This window comes from Salvelinus alpinus, chromosome 37, assembly GCF_045679555.1.
Source record: "Salvelinus alpinus chromosome 37, SLU_Salpinus.1, whole genome shotgun sequence".
NCBI lineage: Eukaryota > Metazoa > Chordata > Actinopteri > Salmoniformes > Salmonidae > Salvelinus > Salvelinus alpinus.
Window position 1 is genome coordinate 12,977,378 of NC_092122.1, and position 13,486 is coordinate 12,990,863.

At 42.9% G+C, this 13,486-nt stretch overlaps 1 protein-coding gene across 3 annotated transcripts; it reads left to right on the forward strand.

Moving 5' to 3' along the window:
- The first annotated feature begins 1,617 nt into the window (after positions 1–1,617).
- On the forward strand, positions 1,618–5,284 carry usp18 (ubiquitin specific peptidase 18). 3 transcript variants are annotated; one of them, XM_071387022.1, is made up of 11 exons: positions 1,618–1,927; positions 2,096–2,223; positions 2,699–2,795; positions 2,927–3,057; positions 3,172–3,251; positions 3,376–3,510; positions 3,672–3,767; positions 3,862–4,026; positions 4,203–4,331; positions 4,440–4,483; positions 4,604–5,284. In XM_071387022.1, exons 2-11 carry the CDS (start codon positions 2,157–2,159, stop codon positions 4,680–4,682), a joined length of 1,023 nt encoding a protein of 340 aa, XP_071243123.1. In that variant the 5' UTR covers positions 1,618–1,927; positions 2,096–2,156; the 3' UTR covers positions 4,683–5,284. The 3 variants fall into 3 exon arrangements, with proteins under 3 accessions (XP_071243123.1, XP_071243125.1, XP_071243124.1); XM_071387024.1 differs by having other exon boundaries at positions 1,869–1,927; positions 2,121–2,223; XM_071387023.1 differs by lacking the exon at positions 1,618–1,927 and having other exon boundaries at positions 2,080–2,223.
- The last annotated feature ends 8,202 nt before the right edge of the window (positions 5,285–13,486 follow it).

Here is a 13,486-nt window from a genome sequence, read left to right on the forward strand (position 1 = left end):
CCAAAGATCTGACCGGGTCCGTTCGAATCCGGGTCTATTTGTCCTCGTTCGGGTCTGGGACCAACGTTTTGGACCTGTGAAGTAGGGCGTCAATTGGGCATGGCAGAGTATGGCTGGTCACCATACCCTACCTAGCTCAACACCAACAATTTAAAATTGGCAACTAAAATCATTCCAATCCCAATTAAAAGGAAAACGCAGTTTAGCAGTATTAGAGGGCTGGCTTTAAGAACATGCGAAAGGCTCAGAGCAGGGCGAGAAGGCTGTTTGCCCGGCTAGCTGGCTTTAGGACTATGGACAGAGAGAACATCGACGCAGTTCTCCAGAGAACAGTGCAGATCTGGAAGATGGCTAGGCAACGTTAACTGTTTGACTTGACGTGTAACTAAACTAGAGTGTGTAATAAATATCATTTATTATAACACAAGCATATTTGCTAATACATTGTTATAACTAACTTCTTTCCAAACAGGGTTTCTCACAAACTCATAGCAGATACGGAGACCCACACACACCCAGAGACAGATGGCTGACACAGGCCTTTTCATAAAGACTGATAAGAAAAGTGGTGCCTGGTACTGCATATCACGAGAAACTGAGACACACACATACCCAAGGACAGAGGGCTGACGTAAACCTTTCATAAACACAGATAAGACAGGAACATCTACGCACACACAAAAACTCCTCTTCAGTCTGAACATTTTACAGAGACACACAGAAATGTCAAAATAGGAACATCTACGCACACACCTAATCTCCTGTTTTAGCTGAACATTTCTGAAGACAAAGAACTCTACTCAGAGCCAATGGGACAGTGATACTGGCCTGAAGGAGACCTCGCCCAACTCATCAGAACCAACCAGAGGACCAGAACTTCCAGACTCAACCTACTTTCTGTACTGTATAAAATGTATATGCACTCTGTTATCTGGGCTTCTTTCGGATAGTTCCATTTGAGCTTGATGAAAAGGGTCCGTGCACGCTATTTCAGATATCTTTACCTCTGAATAAATTGCATTTAATTAAACCTCATCCACCCTGTCCAGAGTCTCTACTTCGTCTCAGTTCTCCAGTAAACATGTTTTATCAACAAGTGTTTGACCCCTGTGCTGAGCTAGTGCGTAGTAGCTAATTGCCGTATGACATGTTTGTAGAATGTTAAGTCCCCTATCGACTGAGGTGAATGAAGCTACTGCAGCCAAGGTGATAATGGCTGGAGTGCATTTAGGTTGTTTTTGCTGTTCTCCTAAATGCATTTGAGAGTTTTTAAATTGTGTAGAAATGCAGTAAATGAGCTGCCATACCCTAGGTTTAGATGAAATGAAGACCTCAACCCCTGGGAGCTTCATCCTCATTCTCCATTGAAGAAATTACAGCTTGATCAGGTTTGTCACTAGGGGGTGCCATCCAACCAACTATGTGGGTTTCATACTGTACTGCTCTGAAGGAGGGCCCCATCAATAGTTCTATATCTTGTCCCATAATAAGTCCCATATCTTCTCTTCCTGCGAAAGGTTGCCTCCATGCTGATTTAAAATAGTTGCCTACACAGCTGTCTAGAACAATGTGGACAACATTTTACATAACAGAAGTCCAATTTTTGTTAACTGTCGCTGTCAACTACTTTATAGTCCTGACATGGAATTTTACAGGCAAATGACAGTCAATGATGTTTTAAAATACTGTATGTGGCGACCTCAACAAAGCCCAAAAATAAGATAAGATAGAAATAGGTAGAAATGAATGGCACTTAGCCCAAAGGCCGGCAGATGGCGATATAATGGACTCAGATTCGTTAGTTTCGTTTTAACCTAAAGTTTGCCAGAAATAGAAATTGAAAGTGATGCTGCGGTAGTCGCGTCAAGTCGCGTCTTTTCCATATTATATTTTCCCAAGGCTGTGGATAGTCAATGAGATCGATAAAGTAAGTGAAATCTTTGCTTAAAATAAATACATATTATGCTACATGCAGTGTTTTGGATTCACATAAATTGCACCCCTAATGTTAGCCGTGTTTATCAAAGTTGAGTAAACTCAGCTATGTAAAAATGTATGATGACGATCCAGTTATTAATTTGTATTTCACTCACAGGGAGTACTTCTTAACTCAACAACAGTATTCCAGCAATAGATAAGCTAAAACGATAGCCCTGATGGCACGACGTTTCTCAATGTTCTACGGTAGTTGGAGTCTACTACCTATCGGGAGTAGGTCACAAGGTACGGGCTTTGACTGAATGCATATGGTGGAAAGTAGATACTGAAACAAGCCAATGGGCTGGTTATTTTTCCCTGATCACAGGACCTGTTTTAAACTTTCCATATTACTGATCCGCTATAGGGCTTTGAGTTTTCCCTCTTCCTGATCACATGGCCAGGAAGAAATTCTGACCATAATCAGCAGTAGCATCACTGCAATTTACACCACACACTTTGCATTGATCAATATGGACACAAGCACAGGAGGCTGCTGAGTGAATGGAATGGCATCAAACACATGGAAACCATATATTTACCATATATTTGATGTATTTGATACCATTCCACTAACTCTGCTCCAGCAATTACCATGAGCCGGTCCACCCCAAATTAAGGTGCCAACAACCTCCTGTGAGACATAATACATTATTATTACTTAACTGTCTGGATATAATTGAGGCATGCAGCTATGTTCTGATCATATTGATGCCCATAGGCCTAAGAGGTCTGCTGAACTATGGCCTGTCATGCTGTGTGAACGCTCTGCTGCAGTCCTTCTCTGCCACCTGGGAACTGGTAGATCTTCTAGAAGGGTAAGCCAGGTGCCAGGTTACAATACTTCGCTATTAAGAATCAACATGTAACAAAGACATTAGTTAGCTTACTGGTAGTTATCAGGCTGCTTGTGGGAAAGCATTGAGTGCTTGGAATGTTATGTTCTTAGGTGGAACCCAGTTGACAAGGAGAGTGTCCCTCTGTATCTGAGGAAGGTGCTACTAGCCATGCAGAGTGACCAATCCCAGCCTGCTCCTCATAAAGACTTCCTGCACTGCCTGGACAGAAATTACATCCGCAGTATGAGTAGTCTACGTGTCATTACATGGAGAATAAAGCAACGACAATTATGAATTACAAAGAATATCATTTTTCTGTCTGCAACTTTAACATTGACAAGAATGTGTTTCTCAGACCATGTTCAGCAGGATGCAGATGAGGTATTCCTCTCCATTTTAAACCTCATCCAACAACAGATGAGTGACAAGGCCTTGGTATGTACTACTTAAATTGACATAATATTAGATCAACTAATAAAGAACAACAGGGACACCCAACAAAAAGCATGTTGGAGATGATACGATAGGAAGCTTCTCTGTCTGTGTTCTCCATCCCCAGGCTCAGGAGATTCACTCTCTGTACAAGGTTACCATGGAGACATACCTTCAGTGTCTAGAATGTAAATACATCGAAACTGGGACCAGCTTTCTACTCAGCCTCCCCATGCACATAAGGGAGAGCCATGACTCCCTGGTGAGGGTTCCCTCAAACTTGGCTCAAGTTCTCTCTAATATTGGGATTCTATTCAAAGTACTTAGCCCTGAATGTTATATTGCTCTATTTGATAGCTGTCAAAGGGAGGATGTGGTTTGTTAAAATTGAGTCTGTGTCTTTCCTATTCTGTGGTCTTCCAGGAGGACTGCATACGGTTTTTCTTCGAGCTTCAGGAGCTACGGGATGGAGATAAGTGCTACTGTGAAAGGTGTGGAGAGAAGACGCCATCCAAACAGGTCAGTTCTTTCTAACTGAAGGGATGTTCCATTGTAGAGACTGTTGTGATTTGCCTCTTCACTGAATTACTCCATTTTGTTCTTTCTTATGCAGGGCTTCAAACTCATCTCCCTGCCCCCTGTCTTGTGTCTTCACCTGAAGAGATTCCGACATTCCCATGGTTACACCAGGAAACTACACCTCAAAGTCACCTTCCCAGAAACCCTGAACATTTCTGAGATCTTGACAGCAGGGGCACTGTCAGAACGTTATGTACAGGTAGATAGGCATATGTTTACAATTTTTGTTTGAGGTATGCTAATATACAACATTATGCACATAAAACAATTACACATGGGCCTATATAAACACAATTACATTTGATCACACATCATTGGAGGGAAATAGTACAGCTGTACTGACAGACATCAAATTGTATTTGTTCATTCTTTCAGAGTGACAGCCAGTACAGTTTGTGTGCAGTCATAGTGCACTCCGGCGATGCCATGTTTGGACACTACACAGCATACGTTCGTCACAAGGACCAGAGCTGGTACTACGCTAATGATCGTTATGTACGGCAGGTAAGAGAAAATGAGTGGAAGAATGTTTACACCACTCAGCAAGTTTGTATTATACCTATACGTTTTTTTGGTATCATTAAAAGTAACATAACATTTGCACAAACACAGGTTAGCTGGAAGGAAGTACAGAACACCTATGGAGGAAGTCTGAGGTAAGGTTTTAACACAAAATTACTTCTCTTTAGAATGGCGACAACTCTCAGTATTATCCTCGATCAATTCTGGGGGGGGAAATGGCATCAGTTGACAGGTGTCTTATCCTTTGTTAACAGAGAGACAGCATATATGCTGCTCTACAGACGAACCCCAGAGGGAAAGCAACAGGAGTGGTCCTCAGGCCGACGGAGCTAAAGGGATAAAGGGTGGAGACTGGAGACTGTAGGAATCAAGGACCAAACACAAAGTGCACAACTACCTATTGGAGGGGTTGTTGTCTTCATTTAGCATTGGGGATGTCCTTTATCTTGATGATTTTCACTTTAAAATGATGGGTAATGGGTCATTGTTTATGTGCAATTACATGGATTTGTTTAAGTATATTTGGTGTGGTGTGTATATGTTTTGAGGTTTTGTTTATGCTGGATACATTGGACATTCATAGGCCATTACTGAGTTTAGCCAATAGGTGGAGGCAAAGACCCTTCACCCTGTCATTAGTACAGTCATCTTGTAAGCTCCAGAGACCACACGTTCTGAAACCGTTCTGAAACTACTATAAGACGGGTGGTTTGAAGAGAGTGCTGAGTTGAGGTATTCTGGGGGAAAACCTGAAAAAGGCCATTGACTCATTGGTGATAATATTTGCCTGACATGGAAAACATGTGACTCACCTTGTTTCAGAACAATTGGTTTATACAGTAGTTACCGGTACTCTGTTCTGTTTCGATTTCATTACAGATATAATGCTGTCAACAGAGAAATAAACGGTCATTTTCCCAGCTAGCACCTGAAAATGCATTGCGTCTTTTTCCAGTTACTGATATGAGCCCTGCAAGACCTAAAACACCCATCATATGTGCCACAGGCTCTCTCAATACTCATACTTAAATGTGGTTTGGAATGACATGCATTGAAATGTTATGTTCTTGTATAATCTTCTCTGTTCTGTTATTTTCTTATCTTCTATTTTCTTCTATTCTCATTTGCCTGTCATCTTTCTCTCAGAAAAGGAGAGTGATGCACAGAAAGAATATCTCCAATCCACCTATTCCTTCTCAACATACTTTACAGTACATGTACAACTGGTATAGGCTGTCTGTCTGGGGAATCTCACACATAGTTAATAAAAACTGTTCCCACTACCTTAGCCAAGACACTGAGGACCAGTTGAAAGGGTGCCCGTGTGCTCGCAGCCTGCCTCGCGCTGACAGAATGGAAGACGTCTGCACAGTGCCACAGGTAGTAGCCTACGTGGGCATCTCCCACCCACAGTCAGCGGACAGTAGCAGAGTAATGCATTCAGTGTGTACAGTGGTGATGTACAGCGCTTTTGCTGGCGTGTCACTGTTCCTTTCAGATGTTGCATTTCTAGAGTTGACGCTTGAGTCTACTCTCAACACTACAAAAATGTAACAGTTTTGTAACTAAGTCTTAAACCTCACTCTTGATTGGCAGATATATATTTTCGGGCTGCCCTCTATAAATGCTACTCTGTTTTTGAATAAAATCCAATAAAAAGTCATTTTTCACATGCTTCGTAAACAACAGGTGAGATTCTTACTTACTTTCCAACAATGCCAATAGAAAAATAATAACATGAGGAATAAACTGAAAAATAATAGATATTTGACTTTGATAGTTGAATTAACAGTTTTGAATTTCAGTACTTACAGCAGTAAGACAATGACATAGAACAATGCGTCCAAAATAATTCTGAACTTGGAGTTAGTTGATAGACCTCTTTCTCTTCTATTATAGTTGTAAATTAATTATTGATGCCCAGTTACAATGAGGCCAACACTAACCAGCTGTTATTGCGTGAATGTCCCCTTATAGTCACAGGATGGCTGGCGTGTGCCACAATTTTCACTCGAGGAGAACACCTGCCGTGACGCACCCCTCCATACCCCACCATGTGGCTCCAGTGTACGCTTAATTTACCTTAACACAGGCGACACATTAGCTCCTATTCATACGTGGGGCACACGATACATGTCTGCACCACCATTGTTGAGCCTCCCAGTCTGTCGTCTGTCCTTTGTACTGTCATTAGGGTCTGTTGTCCGGGCCTCTGGCAGTCTCCATGGGGGTGCCACAGGGTTCAATTCTTGGACCGACTCTCTTCTCTGTATACATCAATGATGTCGCTCTTGCTGCTGGTGATTCTCTGATCCACCTCTACGCAGACGACACTATTCTGTATACTTCTGGCCCTTCTTTTGACACTGTGTTAACAACCCTCCAGGCGAGCTTCAATGCCATACAACTCTCCTTCCGTGGCCTCCAATTGCTCTTAAATACAAGTAAAACTAAATGCATGCTCTTCAACCGATCGCTGCCTGCACCTGCCCGCCTGTCCAACATCACTACTCTGGACGGCTCTGACCTAGAATATGTGGACAACTACAAATACCTAGGTGTCTGGTTAGACTGTAAACTCTCCTTCCAGACTCACATCAAACATCTCCAATCCAAAGTTAAATCTAGAATTGGCTTCCTATTCCGCAACAAAGCATCCTTCACTCATGCTGCCAAACATACCCTTGTAAAACTGACCATCCTACCAATCCTCGACTTCGGTGATGTCATTTACAAAATAGCCTCCAAAACCCTACTCAATAAATTGGATGCAGTCTATCACAGTGCCATCCGTTTTGTCACCAAAGCCCCATATACTACCCACCACTGCGACCTGTACACTCTCGTTGGCTGGCCCTCGCTTCATACTCGTCGCCAAACCCACTGGTTCCAGGTCATCTACAAGACCCTGCTAGGTAAAGTCCCCCCTTATCTCAGCTCGCTGGTCACCATAGCAACACCTACCTGTAGCACGCGCTCCAGAAGGTTTATCTCTCTGGTCACCCCCAAAACCAATTCTTCCTTTGGCCGCCTCTCCTTCCAGTTCTCTGCTGCCAATGACTGGAACGAACTACAAAAATCTCTGAAACTGGAAACACTTATCTCCCTCACTAGCTTTAAGCACCAGCTGTCAGAGCAGCTCATAGATTACTGCACCTGTACATAGCCCATCTATAATTTTAGCCCAAACAACTACCTCTTTACCTACTGTATTTATTTATTTATTTTGCTCCTTTGCACCCCATTATTTCTGTCTCTACTTTGAGCTTTCTTCCACTGCAAACCAACCATTCCAGTGTTTTAAGTTTTATTTTACTTGCTGTGTTGTATTTACTTCGCCACCATGGCCTTTTTGTATTTTTATTTATTTATACATATATTTGTTTGCCTTCACCTCCCTTATCTCACCTCACTTGCTCACATTGTATATAGACTTATTTTTTTTTCACTGTATCATTGACTATATGTTTGTTTTACTCCATGTGTAACTATGTGTTGTTGTATGTGTCGAACTGCTTTGCTTTATCTTGGCCAGGTCGCAATTGTAAATGAGAACGTGTTCTCAATTTGCCTACCTGGTTAAATAAAGGTTAAATAAAATAAATAAAAAATAAAAATTACCCCCTGGACAGTGGGCACCTTATGGGAGGCACCTTATGAACCGTTCTTGTATTTGGAAGGTTTTCAGTCGGTCTGGATTGGTTACTGTATTGTGTTTACAGGATCTACTCTTCTAGATCTTGGCAAGGTGACTTATCTCTGCCCATAACAGTGACTGTTCTTGACACGCCAAGTGCGAGGGAAGAGACTAAACTAGCATGTGGGCCAGCTGAACTCATTGCCTGACCACAGTGTCATCTAGGTCAGAGGTTCCCAAACTTTTTCACTCAGATCCCCCTTTGTATGGGCACAAGCACTGTTCATGACACAAACTGTTCACAGCCCTCTTGTTGGCAGAGAGAACATTTTGCAGGTTTAAAGCTTATTTCCTGCAATTCTACACATTTTGTCACGGGGTTCAGAGAACATTTAGCCGTTTTAAAAGCAAATGTTCTTGCAATTCTATATATTTTGCCATGTCTAATGTGTATTGGTGGGATATTTGAGTGACTCGAACATTACTACAAAATCTATGGGCTAAAAAACCTAGCTAAAAAAACTTTAGCTGACATGGGCTAGTTGATCTGGACATTTCTGACAAGTTATAAATAGCTCTCTAAGGTATGAAATGACTGGCATGACAAGAGGAAAACTGATGATGTACTACCCAATTTTGAAAGTGTACCTTGTGCATTCTTTCCACTATTACAACTTTCAAGAGTACGTTGAGAGCCGGACTGAGTTCCCCCCAAAACTGATCTAGGTGATGATATTCTACAGGCTTTGCAGTGTGGCAGCGCTCAAGTGCTAGTGTTGTCTTTGGACAAGGTTTCCTAATGCTTTGGGTTCTTTGTTTATGTGTGTGTACCAGTTACTAGGAGAGTGTGGATGGTTTATGGTGGATTTCAGGAGCTCAGGTCAGTGGTTTGCTTGAGAATGTGAGTGAATCTTTGTGACACATCCCTACCCAACCCAGTATTCCGTCTGTCTTGCCAAAGATGGCAGTTTCAGAATTCAACATGGCTTCCTTTGGGCATTTCTCACTGCTTTCATCCACTTAGTAGCTGTGAAAGAGGGGTGTTACATCACTGGTGTCATCCGTCCAGTCTTCCTTCCTTCCTCTTGAGCAATGTTTACTGCACAGTATATGCTGTTGTGCAGAGGATTCCATTCACAAAAATGGCCATTGATTCTGAGGGCTTAGTAGTCTCCTGCTACATTTTCTAATTATTCAGAGGACAATGAATGTCTTAGGATTGAGAGACAAACCATCCATTTGTGTTGCCTTTGCAGTCACCATCTCGTATCTAAAATCAGGACATTGCCAATGGTGTTAGTTAGAATAGTTTGATTTACTGCTGAATTTTCAACTACTTCACCATGAAGAAAAGCCTATGTTCCTCCATATGTCCAATGACAACTACTTCAATCTCTGATTTCCACCCTGTCATGACTAGGCCTACTCTTCTATTTTAATCTTAGTCAACCTATCATCTTGAAATCTCTAGCTTATCTACCGGCTGTCGTGGTTATGTAATGGGTTTTCAAAGAGGAAATGATTCTGCTTCGCTCTCCGTGTTGAGTGTGCAGACCCTGGTGACCATGGTGAAGTGAGGATGTAAATAATAACAAACAAGAACTGAATGCGAATGTCTTTTGCATCACTTTGATATTTCCATTCGTATCAATGTAGAATAATATAATGGAATGTAGCACTGAATCACTATCCTCTTGTTGTCTCTTGAATAGTAAAGGTGCATGATTCTGACCTGCCACGATAGGTTTATCAAAAGTTCTTGCTGTGTACCGTCTAGTGGTAAATGTAGACCAACGCCTAATTCTTGTGAGATGGTCTTCCATCTGCTGAGCAGTGAGACATCCATCTGTCAGTTCATTGTGGAGGTATCCCTGTGATGTACTTTGATTGGTGGCCTGTGACACTTCACCTTTGCTTCTAGGGTCATGACCCTTGACTCATATTGATGTCAACACTGACTGACTGTGAATGCAGGCATGTGTTCCTACGATACTCTGGTTAAATGGTATTCCTAATAGTCCTAGGTTCCTACCAGTAACCCTTGTCTAAGATTCACTCATAAATTAAACTGTCTGGAAACAGTGGAATCTTTTCTCTGGTCATATATAGGCTGCCGTGCTTCAGCTTTCCCCTTCTGAGTTCATAAAATATATCCTCTCCAGAGGGAGTCTGGACCTCATGAAGTTTACCTCTCCCCTCGGTCAGCTTTGCTCCCTATGAGTCTAGTTGGCGTGAGGGTCGTAAAACTAAAACTGTACATCTGCTGTGTTTTCTAAGAGGATGTTGTATCATATGTCTGACCACCATAACTAAAGATTCAAAGACTGAGGGAGGTGTGGTTTGGATTTGGTTCGCTTTGTGTTGTTGTCACCCAGGAAATGAACTCAGACAATCTTATCTTCTTCAGAACGTTGGCTAACAGCTAACATGATATGATGTCCCAATCTCTATTCATTCAACCTCTATTACTACCCCTCTGTTAGCACCTTATCTTCGTTAGTTGTCAAACTGGGATTCCAGGCCAGATCAGTAATCGGTCTCACTCCGTGAGATAGGCCTTCTCAGGTTACAGGGGAGAAACGGTCCTCTCTGTTGTCTTCACACAGGGCCCTTATAGCTGTCTCTGCCTGTGCATGCCATCGCAAAGCCTCTGTATTCTCTTGCTCCAACATGTACAGCGGCATTCAATGGTTCCCACGCTTACAGTGACTTTTTATTTTGGCTGGTATTGCAAATGATTGCAAATGTTTAGATTCCTCTCAAGTATACTTTGAGAATGTGGGTTTCTTGTCCAAGCAGTTACTCATGGCTCATGTAGCCTATCTAATTTAACAACATTCATATCAGAAGAGCAGTATGCTGCCATATCATGTCAGGAAATAGGTGCATCAGTTTAGGAATTACATCACAAATTACTGTTATGCAGAGAACAGGGAGAGTCCACTTTCTGCAGGCTATGATATAACGACTTTTAATTAATTTATGCAGCGATTGTAACCCAAGCATGCAGGAACATATGGAATTAGAACCTCAGGCTAAACGGCTGCCTCATCATTCCAAGCTCTGGGCTGAAGTGATAAGTCCACAGCACAGTGTTGTATCTGCTCCTGACACATTTGGGGTGTGTCCCAAAACACCCTATTCTCTATTCCCAAAGGGATCTGGTCAAAAGAAGTGCATTATATTGAGAATAGGGTGCCATTTGGGATGCTACCCTTAGATAGTGATCGTGTTGAGTGTGCTATGTGTGCAATCAGTTCTCTCATCAGCAGAAAAGTTAATGATTTGTGCAGGGGGGCATGTGGGGGGAGGCTCTTGTGACCCGTGACACAAACTGAAACTGGCCTGCGCAAACATACTTTTTTGCCTCTCTGCTTGTGCCCCTTTACCATGTTTAAACATTGATCCAGACTGTATGTACTGTTCATTTGCTAAGGATTGTGGGCTTGGCTCCTTCGAGCCGAGGTATCAACTGTCAAACCTCTTTGACCTGTTCTCTTCTTCAGCCGCTCCTATTTCCGGACAAAGGCCCTCTAATGCAGGTAGCTGGTGTTGGCATTCCGGCTGCATTCCTACCTTGGAGAAGTTGCTGGGATCTGGAGGAAAAATGCATGAAAACAAAGGCAGACTCTCATTCACAGGGTTTAAAGTTCTGTGGGAAAATATGGGCAGGACAGGAGGTGGATGGCAGTGGATTGTGAACCATGGCATAGCTCACCAGTTACTATGACAGTGACACACACAGTCTTGCAGACTGATAGGGTGGAGGTCCATAGAGGGAGAAAGGCAGCTATATAATAGGGTGTGGTCTTAGTCAAGAGGACAGGGCAGAGTTCTTTTTTTAACATTGAGGCCTAGACTGTCGTTTTAGATCTTCCTTTGTAGTCATGTTTGGAGACATTCAACAAACCATCAATCTATCATGAGCCATGATTGACAGAGATTGGCCGAGGGGACTTCTGATTATGAGGTCATTTCCTCTTAACCCCAGACCAGACTGTCCTATGGGTCTTCTCAATGGTGTCCTCCTCCTTAAGATGAGGAGGATTTTGAACATAGCGTAGCATACGAATGATCAGTCTTCTGTTGAGCTAAGTTACATTGTCTGAAGCCTTACATCGTTCTATGGTAGCCAGGCTAGTTCTACCACACACGATCACACTTTTTGAGGAGTGAGACAAGGAGAGTTCAAGGTTGAGTAAGGTTTGTTAAGGTTCTGACCTCACCTTACTCCAACTACTATGACCCTCCTCTGAGCTGTATCTGAGCAGTGGTCTGTGAAGATTAAGAGAGGAATTTCCATCAAAGTGCTTCACTCTGCTCTCAGCAGAAGAGGAGCCCAGATACTCTCGAAAAATAATTTTCAACTTAAGGGGAAGTGAAATGAGTTGGACAGTGGGCAAATTTTGTCAAATGGTCGCTGTCACGTACCTTTGAATGCTTCGGCCCCCAAAAAAACATTCCCTCAGTGAAAGTTCTGTGTCAACCATGAGAAGCTTCCTACTTCTGAGGCTGAGAAATATTGGGCTTAACCTGATGTCACACAGGAAGATTGATAAAGGTAATCTTAGGTTTCATTACATACAGTCGGGAGGAACTACTGAATATACGATTAACGTCAACTCATCATCGTTCCTACCAGGAATATGACTTTCCCGAAACGGATCCAGTGTTTTGCCTTCCACCCAATACAATGGATCTGATCCCAGCCGGCGACCCTGTGCGACGCCGTAAAAGGGGAAAACGAGGCGGTCTCGTGGTCAGGCTTCGGAGACGGGCACATCGCGCTCCACTCCCTAGCATACTACTCGCCAATGTCCAGTCTCTTGACAATAAGGTTGATGAAATCCGAGCACGGGTAGCATTCCAGAGAGACATCAGGGATTGCAACGTGCTCTGCTTCACGGAAACATGGCTAACTCAAGAGACGCTAACGGAGTCGGTGCAGCCAGCTGGTTTCTTCATGCATCGCGCCGACAGAAACAAACATCTTTCTGGTAAGAAGAGGGGCGGGGGGGTATGCCTTATGATTAACGAGACGTGGTGTGATCATCATAACAACACACAGGAACTCAAGTCATTCTGTTCACCTGATCTAGAACTCCTCACAATCAAATGTCGACCGCATTATCTACCAAGGGAATTCTCTTCAATCATAATCACAGCCGTATATATTCCCCCCCAAGCAGACACATCGATGGCCCTGAACGAACTTTATCTGACTCTTTGTAAACTGGAAACCACACACCCTGAGGCTGCATTCATCGTAGCTGGGGATTTTAACAAGGCTAATCTAAAAACAAAACTCCCTAAATTCTATCAGCATATCGATTGTGCTACCAGGGCTGGAAAAACCCTAGATCATTGTTATACTAATTTCCGCGACGCATATAAGGCCCTCCCCCGCCCCCCTTTCGGAAAAGCTGACCACGACTCCATTTTGTTGATTCCAGCCTACAAACAGAAACTAAAACAACAAGCTCCCGCGCTCAGGTCTGTT

Coding starts and splice junctions, on each gene's coding strand:
- usp18 (XM_071387022.1), top strand. CDS start 2,157: ATGGCACGACGTTTCTCAATGTTCTACGGTAGTTGGAGTCTACTACCT. Junction 3,511..3,671: donor GGGAGAGCCATGACTCCCTG/GTGAGGGTTCCC, acceptor GTGGTCTTCCAG/GAGGACTGCATACGGTTTTT. Junction 4,027..4,202: donor TGTCAGAACGTTATGTACAG/GTAGATAGGCAT, acceptor TCATTCTTTCAG/AGTGACAGCCAGTACAGTTT.